General features: G+C 40.0%; 2 protein-coding genes across 2 annotated transcripts in view; one reads left to right on the plus strand and one right to left on the minus strand.

Annotated features, from left to right (window-relative positions):
* Window positions 1–7,526: 7,526 nt before the first annotated feature.
* otud3 (OTU deubiquitinase 3) lies at window positions 7,527–13,264 on the plus strand. Its single transcript, XM_050065878.1, has 8 exons — window positions 7,527–7,654; window positions 8,684–8,980; window positions 9,701–9,849; window positions 10,498–10,610; window positions 10,722–10,844; window positions 11,006–11,138; window positions 12,263–12,450; window positions 12,559–13,264. The coding sequence occupies exons 2-8, from the start codon at window positions 8,775–8,777 to the stop codon at window positions 12,721–12,723; spliced, it is 1,077 nt and encodes a 358-aa protein (XP_049921835.1). The 5' UTR covers window positions 7,527–7,654; window positions 8,684–8,774; the 3' UTR covers window positions 12,724–13,264.
* Window positions 13,265–13,982: 718 nt separating this feature from the next.
* bcas2 (BCAS2 pre-mRNA processing factor) overlaps window positions 13,983–23,939 on the minus strand; it is an 11,074-nt gene continuing 1,117 nt past the window's right edge. Inside the window, exons 2-7 of the mRNA XM_050065883.1 lie at window positions 19,130–19,222; window positions 18,956–19,026; window positions 16,223–16,384; window positions 16,086–16,136; window positions 15,910–15,990; window positions 13,983–15,823 (exon numbers count right to left, since the gene is read on the minus strand). Coding sequence (XP_049921840.1) covers window positions 15,697–15,823; window positions 15,910–15,990; window positions 16,086–16,136; window positions 16,223–16,384; window positions 18,956–19,026; window positions 19,130–19,222 — 585 coding nt within the window. The 3' untranslated portion in view covers window positions 13,983–15,696. The remainder of the gene's footprint in view (window positions 15,824–15,909; window positions 15,991–16,085; window positions 16,137–16,222; window positions 16,385–18,955; window positions 19,027–19,129; window positions 19,223–23,939) is intronic.

Genomic DNA, 23,939 nt, shown 5'->3' on the forward strand with positions numbered 1-23,939 from the left:
GTGTGTGTGTGTGTGTGTGTGTGTGTGTGTGTGTGTGTGAGAGAGAGAGAGAGAGAGAGAGAGAGAGAGAGAGAGAGAGAGAGAGAGAGAAAGAGAAAGAGAGGGAGAGAGAGAGAGAGAGAGTGTGTAGTGGGCGGTGAGAGAGGGGAGAACTGCAAACTGCCTTTGTGGCATCGGCCTATAGGCTCATTATTTATAGTGGATCCCTTCAGATGCACTGGAGGGCTTCAAGAATGGCACTCCTCATGATGATTTAACCCTCCTTCTTCTTCAGTGGCTTAACCCCCTTCTGCTCCTCAATACCGCCACTACTACAAACACACAGCACACACACACACACAAACGCCCTTGCTTTCTATTTCTCTTCCAGACATTGCAGCTCTCCAGTTTCTGATTCTGCGCCATTCCTGCTGTGTGTACTCCTACTATCCTGCATGTTTCATGTGCAAAGTGGGTCTTTGATAAAAATCAGACAAACCCTGCACTGTAAACCTGCTTTTGGAACATAACGTTCTCTGTATAAGCAGCCACAGGAGTGAACATTCAGAAATCCCAAATTGCCATTGTCTAACATAGATTTCCTCCAAACTTTCGGACCTTACAAAGTTTCTCTGGTCACAGTGAAACAATGATCACTGACTGCAAGGATTACATAATATTGTGTCATGTTGTGACACAAAGATAAAGCTCAATGAGCTTTCTCAGAGAAGATATTAGTCAGGAAAGCAACATTGTATAAAAAGTACAATATAAAAATGGTGGATATGTCAGTTTATTTCCCCCCCCCCCGATTGCTTAGGCACCATCTTTATAACTTTAGGCTGTTTGGCAAAACACACTAACCACAAAACCTCACACCAAACCAGCAAAACATGACACTTCTCTGGCAAAAGACTCTTCAAACTCTTTAATGTGTTTTTGAGTCAATACATAACATAACATTGTTTGAATAAAACGAAGCACCCAGCCACTGAGTACCTGTTCCTGCTGTCCCAGGGAGAGCAGACACACTCTGGACTCCAAGCTACCAACAGAAACTCAGACACCTAATACTAGCATGAACTGATAGACCAGAAACTCAGCTTTCCAGCACTATTTTTATATTTGTATGTAGCATAACTAAAAACAGTATGGTAAAAAAAATAATAATAATAACAAAAGAGCCAAAAATGTACCTACACACTGTAGATTTCAAAACTGTGAAAAAATATTAAGAATAATCAGAATGTGTCCACTTTAAAGTTGTTTAAAGTTGCTTTCTATCTTGTTAAAAAGACAGTGTCCCAACTGTCCCCCTGTCCCAACCGAATATGCTGTCCCCTAGTAAACACATATACACACAGGTATCCACATGTGTAAACACACACACACCTCACTGGTCAGACCCAGTGAAGGCGAGATTTAGCCATTGTTGTTGTTGTTTTCAAAAACAAATGTTGTTTCTTCTACTGTACTTTTGTTGAGTGTTAGAATATATGAGAAAAAAAATCTTTGCCCCTTATCTGGGTAAAGACAGATACATTTACCTGATTGCTTCGGCATTATCTTTTACAGTTTTTTACAGTTGTTTACGCACTAAAATGAAAATTTTCACACAATTAACAGCTCTTTACACTCAAGAAGCAAAACACCTGTCCATAGTTGCACAACAATAAGCACAGACTCAGCTTCACACTTTTTGCAAAACATTACACACAGTGATTTGCAAAACTCTACACGCATTATCACACCTTAGACACAGATAAGGATTGTGAGGTTACTTCCTTCTCATTACAAAGCCCCTGCTTGCCAACGACCACACTAATGAACGAATTGGATAATCACATCCACCTGGTGTGGAAGCACACAGGTGCTTACTGTAAACCAAGTGGACCACATGCAGTACATTGTCGTTTGGGACAATGTATCTTTCCATCGATCTGCTCTGGTCCACAATTGGTTCCATGAGCACCCTGAATTTGCAGTCTTATACCTTCCACCATACTCCCCATTCCTAAACCCAATAGAGGAATTTTTATTTGTCTACACTTTACAGTAGTAAGAAAAACTACTATTTTGTTCTGATTTTCATTGTTGATCTGTTACTGTAACTGAGTATGGTAAGAAATAAATATTTTCAGTCTGCAGCAGTCTGCAATCAGTGTTGTGTTTGTTTGTTGTATTTGTGTACTTTCTCTGTATACCTCAAAGTAATCATGAAGAATGTTGTGGGTTTGACAATATCTTTTTGTCATCTAAATTATCCCTTACATAAAAATGTCTGGCAAAAAAGTCTAGCACTAGACCAGCTATTTCCTAAAATAGGGGTTTTTACAAATGTATTTTGTATTGATCACTGTAGTGTGTAACTGACTGCAATAGTGTCTGATCATTTGAAGACTGTGTTAGTGAGATGAAAACAAAACAGCATTTTTATAAATATGTGTATATGTTTTGACTGAAGTGTGTCATTTTGCAAACAATCTAGGAGTTATGCAAATTGAGTGTGGTGTTTGGATAATTGTGTGAATATTTTGAAAAAAGGAGCCCTGTTTTCAAAACTGCGTGTAAACAATTGAGAAAAACTGTAAAGTTATTGCTGTTTTGCCAAACTTCACACACTAACCCAAGGACATAGGTTTCATTTCAACATTGGAGATACACATATGAAACAGGGGGATTTAGGAGTCCTCCACCAGAAAATTGTCAGTCTAAACATGTCTAAAATATTGAAACACTTCTCAAACAATGAAATCACTGTAGAAGAAAATCAGAACTTTTGTTTTAGTTGGCAATGTAGTGCAGCAATGAAGAGACCAGTGTTTACAGTTTTTTAACCGTGTCATTAAATTGCAAATTGAGCATAAAGGAGTGAGTTGTGTTTACAGTTTTGCAAAAAGTGTGCTATAAAATTACAAACTGGGTGTAAAGCAGAGAATGTGCATGCAATTTGGCACACCTGGTAAATGCATTGGCTACACTTGGTGTTTATAGTTTCAAAGATAGTGCATCAAAAATCACTGTTAGTGTTTAAGCATGTAGAAAAAACTATAATATGACAGCTTAAACAGTTTTGGTGAGTCCCTAAAATTACGTCACTTTACTGTAATTCAACCTTTTAAACCGGGAAAAGACAACACTTAGGCCACATTACTGTACGACAATATCCAAAATCCAAGACAATATATAATCTCCTAACACGATATCGATATCATGTTGTAATATCGCCCTACTACAAACGCATTGTCAGTGTCTCCCTGCAGTGCCATACAACCTAGGCCAACAGTTTCCAAAGCTCTAATGTATCCCAACCAATCTGCCTCAGTAAACAATTTAACAACAACAACAACAAACCCAGCAGGTTGTCAGAGAAACGTTTTTGTTCATCTGTGTAATCACTTTAGTGAGCAGAGACATACATTGTTTCAGCACCATGGACAACGACCGTACAGAAGCCTGATGTAAAAGCCATAATATTTTACATGCATGTTGCACTATACTGAAATGGAAACACTTTGACAAAATAATCAATAACCAATCTCATGGTATTTTTTTTATAAAGTGCCCTTTGCTGGTACAGACTTGAAAACATCTGCTGTCATCACCCACAGACATGCTGTGAGTGTTACTTCACTTCAGTCTCCCCTGGTGAAGAAACACAGCCAAGCTGGGCACCAGTGTAGCACACTCTAATTAAAATCTACAGGGGGTAGAATGGGGTTAATGTAAATATTTAATGGTAAAAGGACTTGAAACCAGTACAATTGCAGTTATGAGCACACGGCTACAAATTCACAGTTGAATGAGAGTTAATAGCATTTTTCAAAAGTGGTCAGCCAAACTCTGACGCCACACGAGACAACTAACAAAGCTCCAGATAATAGTAGCCAAACATACATAGATTAAAAAAAGCAAAATTATTAACATGTCAAGGCCCTCAGGAATCTAATGACCTTGTCTCTGGATGGACACATAGCTTCTGACTAACTGCACGGGACAATAATACCAGCAGCCGGCCAGAGCATGTTTTGTTGAATTGGATGGACTAACCCTTTAAAGGTCCAGCTTGTAGGATTTAGTGTAATATATAATGTTTTTTTGGTGTATAATCACCTGAAAATTAGAATTATTGTGTTTTTGTTACCATAGAATAAGTGCTTTACACCCACATAGAGAGCTGGTCCTGGTCCACACAGATCCCTATGTTGCACCGCCATGTTTCTACAGTAGCTCAGACAAACACTGGCTCTAGATGGGGACATTTGCACTTTTGCGCCATGGTTAGCAGCCCCTCCGTGGCGAGCCAAACAGTAGTGGAAAAACACTTTATTCAGTGTTTTTACCAGTTGAAATCATCTGGTTCATTTGTTTTGGAGAGGAAGAGACCTCTGCAGATATTTCAGCTCCTAGTGAAAACCGTCTGAACATCTGGATCTTAAGTTATCAGAGAGAAAAGGAAAGGGCACATTAGCAGAACTGGGCTAGTGGCCCATCTGCTACAAGCCAAACAGCATAGGAGAAACACTGATTTGTAACATGAAATTGCCTTTTCAGTGTTTTTACTGGTTTAAATCACCTGTTTTGTTTGTTTTGGAAAGGAAAAGACCTGTGCGGATATTTTGGCTCCTGGTGAAAACCTCTGTAACATCTGGATCTTAAGTTATCAGAGAAAAAGAGTGAGTAGCCTGTACATTAGCAGGTGCTGGGCCCATTTGCGACAAGCTGAACAGCATAGAGGAAACTCTGATTTGTAATGTGAAACTGCTTTATTCTTCGTTTTTACCAGTTTCAATCACCTGATCCTTTTGCTTTGGAGAGGAGGAGACCTCTGTGGATCATTCGGCTCCAGGTAAAAACCTCCCGAACAATGAAAGAATCCTAACCGGGAGTTCATGCTCGACACATGGGAGAAGTTTAAACTGGTTACAATCTGCAGTCCTCACCACTAGATGCAACTAAATCCTACACTCTGCTTCTTTAAAGTCTCTTTTTCTTGAGTATACCCACAGTGATTTTGTCAGCCTCCTGGCACCCACTGCATTAAAAAAACAAAACTCATGGAAAACTGCAGTATTTGCATTTGGCTACAAGCAAAAAAGACAACTTTACTGCACTGGAAGAGGTCAGCTAGGAGAAAACTTATATTACTTTATCAAGGCCGTAAGCTGTAATGTATCAAATATGCAGTGTGTCTATGTGCTGAGCAGTTCACTGGTTTTGGGAGAATCAAATTTTCAGAATTAAAAGGATCTCAGAAATCTGACTGCACCAAGATATTTCTTTGTATTGGATATTGGCAGGCAAAGAGGTGGCCTATGTTTCAAAACCATATAGTTCTGCAGGTGTCACCATATAAATAATGTGAAGAAAACTCTTGAGCAAGTCAGTGAAGCTGACAATGATTGTAAGTGCCAGCACCCATCATAAATAAAACATTGTGAAATTAGTTGACATAATGTACTATTTCAGCCTGATATCAAGTCAAAACAGGTACTTCCTGTATAATTTGATGTGCCCGGTTAGAATCTCTCTCTCTCTCTCTCTCTCTCTCTCTCTCTCTCACACACACACACACACACACACACACACACACACACACACACACACACACACACAAAATCATACTGTACGTGTATACAGTATGAATGATATGTTATCCATGCTTGGCTGACTGCTCTTCTGCTCCACTCAGGTGATTGAGGCTGATTGCTACGCATGCACAAATGTATGACAAGCCTTCGGGCCATTACATCTGTTAACACACAATACCATCACTCACTGAGGTCTATAATAATCCACACACCAACTAACATCTACAGATGTATGTCCGGTGTCTGTTACACCGGCTGGTTGGTTGTAATTTTGTTTCTCCTAGTTTTAGGAAATAGAATAATCCTACCACTTCTCGAGGCTATATTTTCTTTTTTTCCCCCGTCTCAGCTGTGTCTGCTGGTCTTTTTACATAGCAAATATCCTGTTTATTGCTTCTCAGCCCACTCCTCCCCCACATTATTTTCACCAACTGTGTGGAGTCATCAGAAGGAGTTGGTGGTGAGTGGATTTTCTAGGAGTTAAGGAGAGCACAGGGTGGAGGGATTTTCAGAAGCAACATTTCTTTCAGAAACGTAACTCAACCTCCTACTTTGTCCTGAGTCATAGTCTGCGATATACGATGACTCAGAGCTTTTACGCTTGACAGATAGATAGATAGATAGATAGACAGATGATAGATAGATCCATTGATTGATCTATTGAACAACGCTGTTGAGGATCCTTTGACTGACTGCTTAATTGATTACCTCAAAGAATGGTGCAGAGGTGTGGACGGGAATTGCATGACTTGGACATGAGTCAGACTCAGATCACGGATTTGATGACTTTAGACTCGACTTGACAAATTAGAAAATACTTACATCTCAACTCCGACATTAACACAAATGACTCATGACTTTATTTGGACTTAAGCCTTTTGACTTGAAAATACTTGATACTTTCCCTCAAGTGAATTTGGGAAGAGAACGTTTTAGACATCTTTTCATATGAGATGAGATAAATACAATAAGACAGGGCAGAAACAGACAAAATTCATTCTGTTGTGGTACTCATTATTAGTGCTATATGCTACGAAACTGCAATGTCAGCACTACTTTTTTATAATTAAGTTCAGTTGCATTTGTTTTAACAAATAAATAGCATTCTTAAAAAGCATTTATGATTTTTCTAAATAATCCTTGACTTTTATAATAATTGATGTGCTGTTTTGCTGTTGGCATTGCAATAGCTTTACATTTGGTGAAGTGCACATTATGACTTGTTTAGGACTTGAGACTTAAAGTTTAGGACTTGTGTGCAAAGACTTGAGACTTACTTGTGACTTGCAAAACAAAGGCTTGGTCCCACCTCTTGTATGGTCATGGATGGAATACTGAACGGGCCTACTGGGCACAGGCCCAGGGGCCCAAAGCATCAGAGGGCCCCCCTGGCCTTCACCTGCACAATGTCACTTAAATTAACATGTACTGACCGAGAAGAGACTCAAAATGACCATGAGGAGACACAAAAAGACCACAGAGAGATGCAAAGAGACACAAAAAGCTCAAAAAGGGCTAAAACAACCAGAAAGAGACACAAACTTACCTGCAAGAGACAGATATGACTACAAAGAGATACAAAACTACCACAAGGAGACAAAAAAAATTAGCACACAAAAAAATGATGCATAACAACTACAAAGGCACACAAAACATCTACAAAAAGAGATAAAACCACCCCAAAGGCTGTGTCTTGCTTCTGTGTTGAAGAGGTGGTGGGGCCTTTTGCATATATGTGCCCAGGGGCCCATTTTCTCATAATCCGCCCATGGTAATGGTGCATACTGGTATTAATCCCTCTGATCTCTTTATAACTTGTCACGACGTGTGTATTGCTTTGGTGTAGTAGATATAGACATTTTGTTTTCATGGAACAGAACTGCGGCTACATTGAGCCAAGTGCATTTTTTATCGCCTTTGCAGTTTGGCCCATTTCACCTTCCGTATATTTTGACGTACACGTCCAAACGTATGCGGAACTTCAGTTGTAAACAAAAACGGACAATCACTACATTCCTCTTCTGACCCCCAAAAATAGAAAAAACGAAATATAGTCATTTCTTGTAGAACGCTGCTTGTTGAAGGTAAGCATCAATCTATTGACTGTTCAGCTGTCCAGTTGTTTTCTATGTAGTGAGTGCTACAAGCGGAAGGATATGATTTTGTTACGTAATGCCCAGTCGTTGAATGCTAGCTAGCTGCTAGCTGTCGAACTTCATGTTAGCTAACAGCTATCAACGTTAGCTCACACCGAGAATACTGCGTTTGTGTTAGCTAACAAGTAACGTTGCAAAGGACTGGTTAGTTCGTGGTTACTCGTTTACGTTAGTGGTATTAGCTAGTTAACTTTCGCTAGCTAGCTAACAAAACTGGTTTTATTGTTGTTTGGCGTAGCTTCAGTAACAACGTTACAAGGAAATTAAAGTCAACACAATACACTTAATGCTAATGACTGATTGAGCATCGGTCACATCACATTTTATCTAAAAAATAGATTTCCTGAAGTTTTATATATAAGACTTACTCTTTTTAGTTGATGCAGTCTTCAATTTGTAAAACATTGAAACAACACCTTTTAACTAAGTTATCCTGTCACTCAGACAATATGGTTTTACTTAATTTGCCAGTATGAACCAGACAATCAGACACAAAATAGCCCATATAGTCTAAGAAACTCAGCAAAAGTGTCTAAGTTCATGATGGAGTTTGGCATAATGTTGTCTACATCAGTGATTCTCAACCTTTATTGTGTCAAGGACTCCTAAGTTTGATACACATCAGGACATGAACCCCCATGTGATAAGTATTCACTACAGGGACCATTTTCTGAAAAGATATTGGTTGTTACATATGAAAATATTTACTGATGGAGACCGGAATTCTGTAGTTGGCAACCACAATTTAGGAGATAATCGTGGAGGAAATGAAACCCATGATCAGATGTCACTCTCATGACTCTTACTCACATTGGGCTCAGTTCTGTGGTGAATTGAAATGACCACCTTGGTCTTTTACAGTGTTCCAATAAAACAATGCATCTCTTTACATATTCTGAAAATTTGTCATTGCCCCACCCCCATCTCTGTTTCTATGTCTTTTTAAATCAATTCCAGATGTTTGGCAGTGGTTGATGCAAGTGCCAGTTCATTCCTATAAGAAGACATAATTTGGTGTTGTAGGCCTGCAGAAACGATTATAGCCAACATGTCTAGGAAGCAGACGCCCAAACCTGTACGGAGCAACAAGAAAAGTGAACTGGAACGGAAGAGAGATGAGAGGGCAGCACGCAGGGCCATCGTAAAAGACCGCAAGAACCGGCCTCAGGATGGCGATGAGGGAGCAGAGTTTGTCAGTTTCTCTAATCAGCTCCAGGCCCTGGGGCTCAAGCTGAGAGAAGTCCCCGGCGATGGGTAAGAGCCGTTAAAAGACTGTGGGGTCTAGCTGGGCTGTCTCTCCCTCTGTGCTGTCTTTTACAATCACTGGTACTGCAAAACGTGTCTCTTAAATATAATTATATAAAGAAAGCTTGTTTTCAAGCTGGAGACAGCTGTCTCATCATGAGTAACCAAGATGTGTTGCTGGAGGAACATAATGTCTTCAGCCTCTGTGCCTACATCTCCCCAGCCCACAGTCAATCACAGTGTACAGTAAATTAAACTGCAGAGTATTCATAGCTGCATGGTGACTGCATAGCAGAGGCAAATGTCACTAGAGCCATAATTTGACAATCCTCATCTTTGTTGTAACATGATTTGTCTTCCCTAACTGATCATAAAAGCAGTATTGTACCATTTAGAATACGAAAACAACAACGGAAATATCTTTAGGTCTCTGTAGCTTAATGAAAAGTCAAGATGGGAATTTAACTGATTTGCTGTACAGTCTTGCATCTGTCAGTCATGTTTAATACTGGGCAGAATGTCTGGGAGCCTTGTGATTGCAGGGCTTCAGCCAATGTTATTGGCCAAAGTCCAGAAACTTGCCAGCTCATGAATGCACCAATAGGTATAAGCCTTTGATTTAAACATAACATAACCTTCATATTTTCCAAGCACGTTGTCACTTATTCATTAAACTCTAGGCAGTTGTGTGTGGAGTGAAAAACCGGTCACTGTTTTTGTCTCTTGCAGGAACTGCCTGTTCAGAGCTCTGGGCGACCAATTAGAGGGTCACTCCCGGGGTCACCTGCGGCTTCGGCAGGAGACTGTCCAGTATATGATGTCCCATCGACAAGACTTTGAGCCCTTTGTTGAGGACGACGTTCCCTTTGCACAGCACTGTAAGAAAATTACCCAGTGTGGGACAATTAAATGCTGTGATTTGAAAGGAGACTTTTACTTGTGTATCATTAACAATGAACTATTCTGACATATTACTGTGCATGGGAAGACACATTTGACCAGCAACAATGCAGTGACCCCTGGTGGCCCTCAGTTCAGTTTGCAGTGACAGATGTTGTATGTCAGTGTGCAAGAAAAATAAATTCTGCTACACACAACAATGTGCTTTTTTCAGACTTTGCTCGAATGCTTGCTTTTTACATATGAACTGCTGGATAATTTGACATTTTCAGGCCTGAAATAAACCAAATACTCCCTCTTTGGTTAAACTGGTAACAATATGTAGACATATGTGACCGTTGATGAAAGGGTGTTCATAGACATTGCTTCATTTCAAGTTGTCACAAGCCAGCGAGGTTGGGAGTCATTGCTAGCTGTCTGTCTTGACTTCATTCATTCAATCAGAAATTATATTCTTGACTGATTTTGACAGCTAGTTTAAATGTTTAAGTCATTTAAATAAAATGCATATACTTTTTTTATAATCAATATGAAAAAATGGCACCATAGAGAGTTCAAGAAAAAACATTTTGTGATTACAGCATGAGGTTATCTTGTGAGTAATGTTTTTGTTTCTTTCCACCCAGTGTCCAACCTCTCTCAGCCTGGTACGTTTGCTGGCAATGACGCTATTGTGGCTTTTGCTCGCAGTCAGCAGGTGAAAGTGGTCATCCATCAGCTCAACACACCACTGTGGGAGGTAGGGAAAGGGGCAGAGGCAAAGATTTTCAAATGATGTCACTTAATCTAATGATGAAACATAACTCCCTTCGGTACACTACATAGTTTATATGTTCTGTTCTCATTGCAGATAAATGGTGCAGAGAAGCAGGTGTGCAGAGAGCTACACATCGCCTACCGCTACGGAGATCATTATGACAGTGTGAGGCGGATTGGAGACAACTCTGAGAGTCCTGCTCAGCTTCGCATAGAGGTATGTAATTCACAGTGGGCATTCAGTGGACCAGCGTTTGGGAAAATGTCCCCATTCCAGGTCCACATCTTTACTGTCAAGAGTGCATCATGTCATGTTTACACCTATTGAGGCACCCTTTACTGATGTGTCTCTGATGTTTCCTCACTATTGCTGAATAGAATCTGCAGAATTCACAAGGCCAGCAGCGCGAGTTTGGGGACGGTCAGAGGGACAGACAGAAAAACTCTTCCCCCACAGCTTCAGAGGAGGACAACGTGATCCTGAGCTCCATCAAGAATCGAGGAATCCAGGGTCAGAAGTTACACATAATTCATTAGCTGCTGGAAGGATAAGACCGACAGGGCAAAAGAGAACAGCTAGGAATCAACTTTATCAAAGACTTTTTGACCATCATGCACTCAAGCTCTTCTATTCAGCTAAATTTTCCATTCATCTCATAGGAGGTGGACGATATATCCATTATGCTCCATGTATCGTGGCTCGTTCCACATGGGATGTATAACATGATTATAACGCAAACATAGAATATAAATTGTCACGTCATGTTTTAAGCCACTGGAACAAACATGATACGTCACACGCACTCCCCTGCCCATCCAGACCTCTCGCTACTGGGCAATTGTGTGCGAGCAGCCGAGGATTGTGTTTATGTATCTGCAGGGCTCCAGACTGCAGTGCGTTTTACACACATTGTTAATACATGAACTGGAGAGCTGTTAGTATGTTTCCCACTCACAGTGAATAAATCCTGACATTTTACGGTGCTATTACACTAACTTTCTGCTAACTGTGAACACCTAACTGTTGACCAGCAGCTTCAAGGTCACAGATGAAACATTAAGCGGGTGCTTCAGAATAAAAGCACCAGTGGTTCTGCTTAAATTCATTCATCAACAGTACTTTATTCAACTTTAATATAACAGTACTTTAACTTTATCATAGGAGTACGTTATTTAACTTGGTTGTAACAGCACTTTATAACAGTGCTTTAACTTTAAGTTGATACTTTATTTAACTTTATTATAACAGTATTGAATTTAACTTTATTGTAACAGTACTTTATTTAACTTTATTATGGCTGTACTCTATTATAGCTACTGTTTTTAACTTTAACGTAACAGTATTTTAACTTTATTGTAACAGTACTTTATCTAACTTTATTATAACAGTACTGTATTTAACTTCATTGTAACAGTAGTCTATTTAGAAGTTAAGTATTTTTGTGGGTTATAGTAGATTAGAAGTGATTTCAAAATGTCAAAATATATATTGTGTATCGTAATATAGCCTAAAAATAATTCACAGGCCATATCGCCCAGCCCTACATCTCATTAACACGCCAGTTTGCTTGACGTTGATGGTAATGATTGCATCACACTGATTGACTTCTGTTAATTTGTTTATGTGTGTCTCAGGTGATGAGGAGAACCTGCTCCAGCTGAGTGCAGCAACCATCAATGCAGAATGGCTTGTTGGCTCCATGCTGGGCCAGTCCTGTCAGGGCCAGTGTGCCTCAGGATCCTGCTCAGCCTGCAGAGCTGCAGCCACAGACTGCAGTGAGCATAAACAGCCAGCAGAGGGAAGCAACATACAAAAACCAAAGGTAGACTCCCTATGCAGCCTGTCCTGCTAAGTTTATTGGAACCCAAGTCCATTTTTATTTCAGGTCTCACTTGAACTAAAAGGTAGTTTGTGTTTCCCTCACTCTCAGGTATCTAACAAACAGAGGAAAGAGCAGCAGCGGCACGAGAAGAAGAAACGTCAGGAGGAGAGGCATCGGCAGAAGTTTCTCCAGAGTAAAGGAAGTCAGGATCAGAACCAGAACCTACCAGAGGCTGTTACTTTAGTACCAGCTCTCAACACTCTCAGTATATAGACTGGAGCATGGCCAATATTACCTACTGCTACTCTAGCTACCGGGGGCTGACGCTGTTTTGCACATAGTCAAATTTGATTCAGTCACAGTGGATGACTTTTCCTAAAGAGAACCCTATAGTTTCTTCGCAAACGGTATAAAGGTGCCTGCAAACTTGTGTGTGTGAGATGTGTGAAAGTTGTAAAAGAGGGAGAGTGAAAGAGCACAACCTTCAGTGTTATTGTCGGGTATTGACTTAATTCGATCCCTGGTTGGTGTTGGTGTTGGTGTTCGCAGAAACTCCTCAGATCTGGTCCACTTCCACTGCTACCTAGCCCCTTTCTATGCTGGACATCTGGCTTTCCATGACAACCATGCAGGTAATCTCATGCAGCTGGGCTTTTTGATTTGCCACAGATTGAGTTTATTCAAATGTTCAGATCGTTCTCTTTGTTCAGTCTGACCAAAGGAGGAAGTAAAGGAAGAATGGGAGATGAATGATTGTTACGCACACTGTGTAAGGAATGTGGCAATAAATAATAATAAATGATAATTTACTGTTTCTGTGCATCAGATAATATAGTACGTGTTATCCAGGGTGACATGTTTTTGTGTTTTTCAAACTAGAGGTAACTATATCTCAGGATGTTGCCCCCCTTGTGTTAAACATTTCCTGTAATGTGTTACAGGATATATAATGTTTGCCCAGTCTTAGCAATCAGTATATGATCAAATATTTGACTGGCTGTTATTAGTTAAGTAGATTATAGTATTGGGTCAAAGTGTTCATTTCAGTTAGTTGTGTAATTATTAAACCAAAGTAGATGGATGATAAAAAGCCTCACAATTGGGAATACTCGCACCAGCTACGTGTGATAGCTCCACCTGGTGTGCATGGTGATGCTTCAGCTTAGCTGATGACATTAGTGTTTTTTCGAACGGTAAGTGCGTCCTCAGTTCTTGGCATGTTGATAATTTGACGAATGGGGTTTCAGAATTTTCACGAGAACACCATGATTTCTGCCAAATTGGAGCCTGAGTTGACTGTGATGTAGCACTCAGAGGCTGCCTGTTTATCATATTGGGAGAGGGGACAGCAGTTTGAATATAGCATCCCTTAATTCAGTTAAGAAACTGCCCTGTTGCATAAAGGAACAGTAAACTGAGCCACAGTAATAAAATAATAAATAGAAGTTAAAATAAAACTGAAGAGACAATGGATTCCAAATAATTCCAAACAGTATAGGGATATCTGACATGACACAAGTCCAACCCACCACTAGGAAATATAAGAAATGTTTATTTTATTAAAACAGCATAAAAATGACATGAATGGAAGCCAAGGCGGGGCTCACAGAGAGAACTGACAGACTTGAAAAACTATGTACACTTAATTCTAAACACACCTGTGTAGGTAGATAGTCTTGAGGACTGAAACCTACAATGCTGGTATAAAATACTCTTTGTAGCGAGATCAGATAACACTTGCTGAATAATGTCACTTGTGGCATTTCTGGAATGATGTTAAACAACACTTTGACAATACCACAAAGAGAGTAGACTTCGTAATGTCAGGTACAGGAACAATATCAAAAGTTTGCTACTAGTCAAGCAAAGATATGATTTACTCCTTGTGTATTCAACTTTAAGTTTGTAAGAAGATGAATGTCTTCTATGTGGTGCAAACCATATGTCGTCTAGCAAATAACACAGCATAACAGTTTCTTGCCCTGTGTTGACTTTGAAACTTTCTTGTGGGGATGCAAAATAATATCGGCACATTATCTGTATATGTCAACATTCATCTAAAATGAACTACCGGAATCAGCCAACATCATCGTTATCGGCCAATATCGACTTTACAATGAACTATCAGAATTGACCAATGTGCTTTCTTTGCACAATGAATGAATGAATATTACATACATTGAAAAACATTGTGCTCCATGTCTCCATCTGCTGGTGGGCCATCATGATAACAGTATGCATGCATAATATGATGTTAATTCCACTACAGAAGAGACTTGATGATCACTAAAATTTATATATATATATATTAGCATATGGGATATCAGCAAAGAATCCAATATTGTGCATCCCTAGTTTCTTGCATGTCTCTAGTGTACAAAGAATCTAAAAAACAGAGTATTCCTGGTGAATTAAAGTCATAGCTGACAGTGTTTAACGAAAGTGAACTATATCAAAACATCTGTTAACTTTGGCACAACCTTTGCAGAATAATCCAAGTCTCATTTATCCTTAAGTGAATCTCAACTAACCCTTTAAAACACCAAACTAACCAACAAACTGATAGAGGCAGTGGTAGACCAGAGGCTCCCGTGCTCAGCAAGGTACTGTTTTTGTCAACAAAGTCTTGCTTTGAAGAGAGCATCAAAGTTTCCCTTTCAGTTCAGTCGCCCATCGTTTGGGAAGTGCTGATCATATGACTGGGTAAACAAGACATGTATTACACTGCAGGAGTTGTGTCAAAGTTTGAAAACAGGTGTTTTGATATAGTTTGGTTATTGTTAAAATGCGGACCCCTATCACTTCAATTTATCAAGAATTTTTGATTCTTTGTTCACTGTGGAGGTATGTGAGAAAAAGCAAAGTTCACAAATTCAAGGTAACACAGGGTGAGTTACTGATAAACAAATGTCATCTGGGGGGTGCAGTGTTGTTTAAACATGTGACCCTTGGGGGAAAAAAAGGTAGAGTCAAAAAGCTGCATCATACCACATTCTACTACTGTTTTTACTGTAGAAGAAGAGACAAAAATGTGTGTTGTCATTGAGGTTTCTGGACCACTCCTGAATGCCAAAGTGATTTAATGATACAGCTGAACACGGCGGTTTCAAATCTCCTCCATACGGGTAACTGTCCCCCCTCAGGTTGCTTCACAGTGCAGTCAACTACGAAGACAAGATGACATCATTCCAAATGAGGGACCATTAGGTGAACATCAGTGCTACAAAGGTGTACGCTGCTGCTGCTTTAGAAGTCCTGTCGGATGTTCTCCTTATTCTCGTCCCCCTGCTGTTGTCTGAGCTGAGTTATTTCGTTCTCCAGCTGGACGATGGCTCGCTCGATCTCGTAGTTCTTACTGACCAGAGACACCCAGCTGTTGAGGGACAGATACAGATGTTATCTTACCTACATATTCCCAAGTGCAGCAATATAAACATAATAACTCTTCAAACAACATACTTTGACTCCAGCTCTCGCAGTTTGCCTCCTCCTGCTAACTGATCATTCTTACGCTGCCAGTTTAAATCTTGAATTTGCTTCCTGTGTGGAAAAAAAAGTGTAACCAGTAAATACTGTACGTGAAAACTTGTTTATTAACACTTAAATACAGCACAAATGTTCCAGTGATCAGTCACCTGAATTTCTGAAGTTCCTTCTGAGCCATCTCAATCATGAAGGCGAGGTTACTGAAGGAGGGAGATAAGATGACATGTTAGCAGTCTTTAACCATGCACTCAAGTAACGTCTGTGAGAAACGGCTGCTGTCACATACTCGTTGTAGACTTTCCATGCGTTGGTTCCATACTGCGACATGAGCTCCAGGTTCTCAATTCGGACCGCCTGGTGCTCTAGCTGAGCCATCGAGTTGTTCACACACTCCTGCCATGCTGTGATGTCATTCTTCTGTCCTGATGAGGGTGCTGGCAGCTCATATCTCCACAGGAGAAAAAGACAGAGGAAATTAACAATATTTGAAGCCACAAAGCAAAAAATGATTATGAACAAGCAATTTTTTAATAAAAATGCACCCATCCTATCATTTAAAACGACTGCAGCTAATGATTGTTTGCATTATCTATCACTTATTTTAGTTTTCATCATTAATTATAAACAATGTCATACACGCCTATAACAAATATTTTCAATTTATTACAGTATTTAAATGAGCACTGACGGTGAATCACATGCACACACTTTCAGTAATTATTTAACATTTGAGCAAAATACACACTTCCCTTCTTTTGTTTAGATAGTTCCCATTTTAGGGCTGTTTGGTGTGCACCTGTGGACAAAACTACAGATGTGAAACCTCCCTGAACAATAGGCTGGACAAAACAATTGAACCCTGGTCTGACAAAAAGAGGTGGTCTGGGTCCGGATCAAACTGAGCCGTGATTCGATTTGTTTCTGGTGTGAAAAACTTTTTTGTGTGGTTTGGACTTACGAACCAACAAAAGGAAGTTTTGGCATGCTAAAGTGATGACAGTAGTGCGTGTGTGTGGTTTAGTGACAGGGACAGTGACGGTGGCTGCGCTCAGAGCAGACCAGTGAACAGAGCACAGGAGAAATTAGCAGTAAAGTGGTGGTAAATGTACAGTATAGGTTTCAGTTTGTCCATGAACAACGCAGCGCAACAAAATGAGCCAAGGAAGCACATGAGAGAGGAGCAGAGACTTTATAAAGAGTGAGTTGGAAAAAGCTCACAAAAACTCGGACACTTCTTTTCGAGAGGAAGAGAGAAAGAGGAGAGGAGAGGATAGGAGAGTCGTCTACAAACCAATCAATGTCAAGTATAGGGAGACGCAGCTCACGTAGGTGATGAAGACGGGACATAGATATGACATATATAGTTCTTTAGTGAGCTCGCATTATGGGAATGTGAAACCAAAACTAACCTGATCAAATGTATACCATGTAAATGTACTGACTTTAGTTTGGGCTTTGGTTCTGACTTTCGGGTGTGCAAAGGCCGTCAATTTTTTTGCTATTTGCTGAAATCCTACTCCGAATGATAACTTGAGGAAATAATTGGTAGATTAATCAATAATGAAAATAACAACTGGTTGCAGCTCTGTTCGTAACTGGCTGATTTCTTGGCCTCTGGCAGGGGTGCATCCCTAGTCTTTTAAATTACATCCACGTTTCCCTCACTTGTATTAGTCCCTCCCACTGGGGATGCATGGAGGGTCACAAGGAAACCATGTAGGGAAAAAGGAAAGGAGGAAATATGTTTTTACAGAAAGAAGACATTGTCTCCTCAGAAGTGTCGGGTAAAGCGATGTCTGTTTCCGATGACAGCAGCAGCTGATCATAACTGGATCAGTTGTCAGTTGGCTTTAGTAGCTGTAGAGACTTGATGGAGTTTGTGTTTGCACATGCATAAAAGAATTAGCCTATATATAATTAAGACGCACAGTTATCACTGCCAGAGCAGCAGTGTTTACAGTTTAAGACGCTGTCACATTGATAACATCGTGCTTTTTGTATTTATGCCGTGTCCTGCTCAGAGGCAAATAATGAGTTTCTATTATTAACTGATTATTTGCATCTGTATTTATTGATATTCAGATTGTGAACTCATTATCTAATAAGTCAAGACATGATTATGGTGTATTTTAAACAGTGGGAATTATTCATTATGCTAAATGTTTCAGGGAAAATTGATTGTGTAACTCACCAAACCCACAGTCAAGAATCATCCGCCTCACATGTGACTGAATGGAGCAGACAGACTCTGCTACTCTCTGACTTTAGTTGTATCCATAATGAAAGTTAATAGGAGAAATTACAGATCGTGATTCTTTTGTAGTTCAGACCTACAATTTATACATTTGATTTTTAAACTACAAGGTGAGTCAGAAAACAAATAAAATATAAAACTTGGCAGTGATACACCTGAGTTTAATCTCTTATCTGTCTTCACTCCAGCATGAAACTGAGGTATGACGAGTTGTATCAGATCAGTCGGATCAGCGGCAGTGTCCAATAATCTAATACGGGGGCGCTGGTAGTTAAAAGACCTACCCTAAATGTCTGTCTAGTGTGCAGACTCTATTCCGGCTTGTCTAAGTCTTTGAAACTCAGTTACCACACCCTGCTGTTTGCCTTGTAGCAGCACAAGTATTTTGCGACATATTTTGGATCATCTAGACCTATTTCCATTAACTGAATTCACCTACTGGTTCATCAAAGGGTTAAATCTACTCGTAAAAAAGTACTTGGACTTCAGGGCATTCCTAAAGTGAATAACCTAGAAAATATATTCATTGCTGAAAATACTACAGTACCTCACTCAGTAATGATTAAGGACTGCACTGAGGTACTGAAAGTTTTGCTCACATCTTACTGCATAAGATATGGGTGAAACTCTCTGCAAAGTATTATCACCATGTTGGATGCAGCAGTATTTTTGCATGACTGTGTGTGTACAATGTGCCTACACAGGATGTTGATGCAGGTGTTCTGCTGCTCTAAACACAGGCCCCTGCAGAGTGTAAGGGTTTACCTCTTCATGCTCAGGAGATCCATAGGCTGCCGAGCCGCCAGCCGCTCAAATTCATTCCTCATAATTTCCGTCTAAAGGGGGAGGAAAAAACATAAGAAATGCTGTTATTTCTGTCACACTGACGCTGAGGCTGAAGCTGTGAAGAAAAATTTAGAGGTCAGAGGGGTTTGTCACCTCAAAAGCAGAGAAGTCCGGTGTAGGCAAGTAGCTCAGGTAGTTCTTGGTAGGTCGGTATCTTCTGGTCTCCTCCTCCACCAACGCTGCAGCCTAGAAGATACACCATCATTTTTTTTGCACAGGAAAAGCACTGCAGCTACTGAGAAATGAACTTTTATCAGTTTTTACCTTTCTGAAAATCCATCGGTACAGTTAATTTTTGGACTGGATGTTGCAGATCATTTTTCAGGTTTAATTTCATTCTTTTTTTTATTGTTTCCCCATCATTTCATCTTTTGGCTCTAGCCAAAAGACTACATCAGCTTGTTTCACTCTGTGGTAGAAGACGCACTTATCAGTGTCATGTTATCTCTTAAAAAAAGCTAAAGCATAAGTTTGTGGGATTTAGTGGTATCTACTAACAGTGAGGCTGCAGATTGCAACCAACTGATTATGGTCTTATCAAAGCCAGTGTTTGGTTTTTCCTATCTGGGCTTCCTTCCTATCAGGAGCATGGCGGGGGTGAGATTACATGGTGGAAGAGGACCCGCTCCCTACACAGATATAAGGAGCTCATTGTAGGTTAAGAAAACCACACAGATTCTTAATTTTAGATGATTATACACTAATGAAAACATAATCATGAATACCACATTCCATTTCTGCCAATAGATCCTGCTGAAATCCTACATTCTACAGGGTTTCCCACACGTTCATTTGTTCATGGCAGCCCACCGCGATAACACCGGCCACCACATATTGATCTTTTATTTTTGGGGCTGGACCGTTCAGGAGTGCTACTGGATTGTATATATTGTTCAGTTATTCACTGCACCACACTCTTAAAGCACAGTGTGTACGGGCACGGACAGAGCAGCAGAACACCCGAAGCAGTGAAATTGAAATTTGACCACTCATTGCACTGGGTCTAAAAGTTCACTTTCACTCGCCTCTGCAGCAACTGCTCCTCTCATCAATCAATCTGAACAGCACTTATTGAATCGACTGATCAGTTTTCCAACTCAAACTGCTGCTGAGGAAGAAAATAACTTGAAGAGTTTTGCCTGCGCTGTGTTCAAGAACCCACAAAAACCTAGATAGGGCCTGTGAGCTAATGTATATCAATTCAGGGGTCCTTGACACAAAACAATCTGACTGACACAAGAAATTATACTAGTTTTTTTCTCCCATGTTGAAATATTTCATTGTGATAGCCTAGAGTGTGTACTTGGACACCCACGAACCCAATTAAACAATAACACATGGATGATGACAGATCATTCTGAGTTCAAAGAAAACAATGTTTTATACATGCTGTCTGGTTGATGTAAGGAGGCCTTAGGCTATTAACATGACAGACTGATGGATGATGAGACATCCCTGAAGCATAAGTAAATAAATGTGACAACAACAACAAAAAAAGCTCAAAATAACCCACATGGATAGAGGCTCCTACACCACACAGCCCTGGAGCTTGGAGATTACTTTTCACTAAGCGTAGAAAAGGTTACTGTACACACTGCATTAACAGGCCCTCGAAATAGAATTCTTTACATATTCATACTACCCAACACCCAGATCTAAGAGATGATAGAGTGGGCCAGGTGACCAATGCTTCTCCAGTTGGATCTGAAGAAATGTCTTTGTTTCTTTTTGCAAGTCTCTTGACGAATTTAAGCTTCTTTTATTGATGCCTCTGCCCTGAGAGGTCTATCCCAGGAATCAGGAGTAAGCCAAGTCATTAACCTCTAAATGAGCAACTGTTCTTTGTAGGAGGGAAAAGAATAAAGAGGGAGCCTTGTGCGTGTCATAATTAACTTGCAAAAGCATCAACTGTTTTCAGTTGAGATGGATACTTTCGGTTTTTGGGGGAACAAAAAAAAGTTAACTTCACTCCTCTACGCAGACACTGTACACTCATTCTTGTGGGTGTATCATAGGAGTATTGAAGAAATTGTTTATCCATTACTGGGATCTTGTAACCTGCAGTTTTAAGAAAGGTGCGTAAAACTAGGCTTAGCAGTGCCAGCTCTCTTGTCTGGTAAATACTGGCTGACTACTTCATGGCTTACTGGTTCATCTAAATAGAACAGACTCATCAATAATGTTGTTTGTCAGACCTGTGCTTTTTCTACTCTTACATGTCACAATATCTCTCTGACAATGGTCTGAAGAGCTGCTTAATGCACACATCATTAAGAGTGATCAAACCGGTCAATTTTAGGTGTGATGACTGATTATTGATCACGCAATAAGAAGGTCTTAAGTCTTGTTCTCTGAGGTGTTCTGCAGTAACCACAACCATATTAACATTTAATGGATGTTGAAGTGGTGGCAAGTATCAGCTACAGTGCTGCAATGGAAGACCTTTGCACAGCAGCCCTTACAAACATTACATTCATTTCGCAGAACCAAAGCAACTAACAACAAACTCATTCAAACCATGCAGGAGAAAGATACAGATCTCGTCACAGCTCAATATTTCTACTCTTTGATGACTGCAATGCATGAGCAACTATCAATGTTATTAATGACGAGGGGTGGGATTCACCAGAGGCCCCACAATATGATATTATCATGATACTTGTGTCATGATACAATATTCTTGTAATTCTAAACATTTTGCAATATGCAGAGTATTGTAATAAAATATTCTGTGATATATTGTGATTTCAACTGCTAATTACGTCTCCAAAAGACAACTTATAAAGTTTTCATTCTGTTCATCTCACTTCAGCCATTTAGATTGCAGCAAATTGTATCTAGTGAACTGAAAAGGCAATTGATTGTATTATTCTAGAAGGATACCAAAAGTTTAATTTGTATTTATAATATTAAAAAACAAGTGTGAAGATGTCTGTTGTAAAAAAAGGTCTATATGTTCATCAGCTGTGTGAAGACTGGTCTGGCCCCTAAATAGAACCCAAAGCCACTGCATCTTATTAGGGTTAATAACAAATGCATGGCATTTTAATAAGGTCAATAACACAATGTGCTCAGGCAAGGTTGAATAAGCAATCCTACAAAATGGCCAACAGGGGCTTCCAAGGCCCCAAGTTCACTATGTGTCACTAATACTTCACATTTTCACAAAGTACTAGTTTGGTATATACTGTGCTGTATGGAGCTACATTAGGGTCAAAAGTTTTGTACTTGAAAAAATAAAATTTGAAACTGAAAATTCATGTGTTGATCTTGAATTTTGAAAAATACAACAATGTATTCAAAATAAAAATAAGTGTATGAAACGTTTTTTCAGGTTAAATATAATTTTGATTCACTTTGGTAATTCTTTTGAATAAATAATTTATTTTCACTTTTCACTTCCATATATATTTTAACATTTGAGGTCTTATTTTTTTCAGTTGCATGTTTTATCTTTTCAGATTGATTCAGATCTTATTTTTTACAGTTTCAAATCTTATTTTTTCACTTTCAGATCTTTTTTTCAGTTTCAGATCTTTTTTTTCAGTTTCAAATCTTTTTTTTTCAGTTTCAGACATTTGACCCTGATGCGGTGTGGGGGGCGTGGCATCAACTGAGAGGGGTGTGGAATCATGAGTGACAGTGCCTTCAGGGAACGTAGGAAGTGACAAACTTCCATTTAGAAATCTGTTTTAGACAGTACTGAGCACCAATTGCGGTATAAGAGCGATAAATTATGCCAGATTTTGCAGTTCAACAGCCACATTTTAAGTGCTGATATGTCCGATTTCCACATAGCACTGTGAACGCAGCGTAGTGTCCACTTCGCTTGCGATGATGGCGTCCGGTTGGTCGGGTCAATCTGCTGGAGCCCATACATCCAGCACACAGGTGAGAAATGTTAACTAAGTTTTGGGAAATCATAACAAACATTAAGGGGTCGTTTTTGTGACAACATACATTTTTTTTGTGACGTCTTTTAAGTGGCGAATTTGTCAAAGCTGGAAAGTGTGATTGCTCCATCATCACGGCCCTGTTGATGCTTCCTCATCCAGACGTGTCCCCTGGATGAAACCTTTGAGCGTGGGGAAAAGGAAACAATCCTAAAACACCTCCCTACTCACCAGACCTGGCTCCAGGTGATTTTTGTGGCTCCAGGTGATTTTTTCCCCAAGGTCAAGCTTGGGGAAAAAATCACCTGGAGCCAGGTCAGGTGAGTAGGGAGGGGTTTTAGGATTGTTTCCTTTTCCCCAAGCTCAAAGGTTTCATCCAGGGGACACGTCTGGATGAGGAAGCATCAACAGGGCCGTGACGATGGAGCGGTGGAAATATATGTTGTCACAAAAACGACCCCTTAATGTTTGATTTCCCAAAACTTAGTTAACATTTCTCACCTGTGTGCTGGATGTGTGGGCTCCAGCAGATTGACCCGACTGACCGGACGCCATCATCGCAAGCGAAGTGGACACTACGCTGCGTTCACAGTGCTATGTGGAAATCGGGTATCAGCACTTAAAATGTGGCTGTTGAACTGCAAAATCTGGCATAATTTATCGCTCTTATACCGCAATTGGTGCTCAGTACTGTCTAAAACAGATTTCTAAATGGAAGTTTGTCACTGGCATCAATTTTTACACTGCCAATCACATGAATATGGTGTATATAAGTAGCCTGGTTCCAGACCATAGACCCCGCCTACTCAACTGAGGAGGCTTGCATCTCTGGTCTGGCATACTTCAATGAATTTGCGATTTATCTCGTCCAAACGATGGACGGACCAATGAACGCCGGGGGTCTAGCGATTAGCCAATCAGCGCCACACTGATGTCAAGCTGTACGCCGGTGGGTAACTGGTAAGGATAGCAACAATGGCGACCGCTACAGATCCTACAGACCACATTAA

The sequence above is a fragment of the Epinephelus moara genome, chromosome 16, assembly GCF_006386435.1.
Source record: "Epinephelus moara isolate mb chromosome 16, YSFRI_EMoa_1.0, whole genome shotgun sequence".
In the NCBI taxonomy this organism is placed as follows: Eukaryota; Metazoa; Chordata; class Actinopteri; order Perciformes; family Serranidae; genus Epinephelus; species Epinephelus moara.